Source organism: Propithecus coquereli, unplaced genomic scaffold (genome assembly GCF_000956105.1).
Source record: "Propithecus coquereli isolate 6110/MARCELLA unplaced genomic scaffold, Pcoq_1.0 Scaffold152, whole genome shotgun sequence".
Lineage (NCBI taxonomy): Eukaryota > Metazoa > Chordata > Mammalia > Primates > Indriidae > Propithecus > Propithecus coquereli.
In genome coordinates, this window is record NW_012139636.1 from 2,194,575 (window position 1) to 2,195,768 (window position 1,194).

The 1,194-nt window shown below is 34.8% G+C and overlaps 1 protein-coding gene across 1 annotated transcript in view; it reads right to left on the reverse strand.

The window, feature by feature from the left end:
* Window positions 1-207: 207 nt before the first annotated feature.
* The window catches only part of GPR65 (G protein-coupled receptor 65), a 10,936-nt gene continuing 9,949 nt past the window's right edge, over window positions 208-1,194 (reverse strand). The window contains exon 3 of the mRNA XM_012640401.1: window positions 208-230. Within this exon, the coding sequence (XP_012495855.1) occupies window positions 208-230 (23 nt within the window). The remainder of the gene's footprint in view (window positions 231-1,194) is intronic.

Here is a 1,194-nt window from a genome sequence, read left to right on the forward strand (position 1 = left end):
ATTAAGGGTGCCACAAATTTGGATGTGCCATGTCTCTTTGTATAAATAACCAACTGAGGAAGAGTGCTAATCAGTTCTCTATAATACCAGTTTAATTACTTTCTATATGATTTATAGAGGTGTATGTCCAGAGGTGTTAATTAATGAAATAACTCTCCTTTTTTCCTTTATCCCAAAAATACTGACCTGACTACACTGAACAGCTCTTCATGCAGATGTCTTTATCATGCCTAAAGAAAGAAATGGTAGAAGTTAAAAAGAATCATAAACGGGCAAAAAACCACTCTGGAGGGAAGTTAGGATTCTTGGGTTGAAGGCCTGGCTCTGCTTTCCACCCACTGTGTGACCTTGGACAAGACACTTCATCTGCATCTGAGTTTCCAGATGTGGGAAAAATTGTTCTTGGATCTTTTACTTTTACAAATATTAAACTCCCAGCTGCCAATAATGTATTAGCAATTAATCAAACAGCTCAATTTTTAATGTATCTGTAGTCTTTAAGCATATGTGCATATCAGAGTGCCCAGACAGAACTCTGTTAATTCTCCAAAAACGTCATGACCAGAAAACTGCTAAGAACAGAGAATGCATGTGACCTCAAAGCAAGATGGTTTTCTATGGCATACACACACCTTCATGGAAGACCTTAATGGAAAATGTAGTCAGTTTGTGCATTCACTGATTTTTCAGTGTGTGTCTAGAAATTCATTATTGAAAGGATATTGGTCTTTCTTATCAGGATTTTGTTTTATAGCGTGAGGGCACCAAATGTTATCAAGTCATTTGCTATATGATCATTTTGGCGGGAGTCGAAAGAAAAGACAGACAGGTAAGAGAAAGAAAGGAAGAAGAAGAGTAGGGAAAGAAAAATTTTAAAAATACTTTGGTTAAGAAAAATTTTTACCTAGTGACTACCTAAAAACTAGGAAGAGTAATTTCCACAATGAGGATTCGAAAGAATATAGAGAGATATCTAGTCCTGATATACAAGACTCTCTAAGTATTCTAAGTCCAAAAAGAAGCCTCCGAATGTAAGATTTAATGGAAGTATCTATTTGTCTAGACATTAAACTTATGATAATTTCAACTGTGTTGTACTCAGCTATTTTAAATTTCTTAAACGTCAAAACAAAACTCAGAGCCTATTTACTTTTATTTATTATAGAAATATTTCAAGCTCAGTGAGTAGGTTTC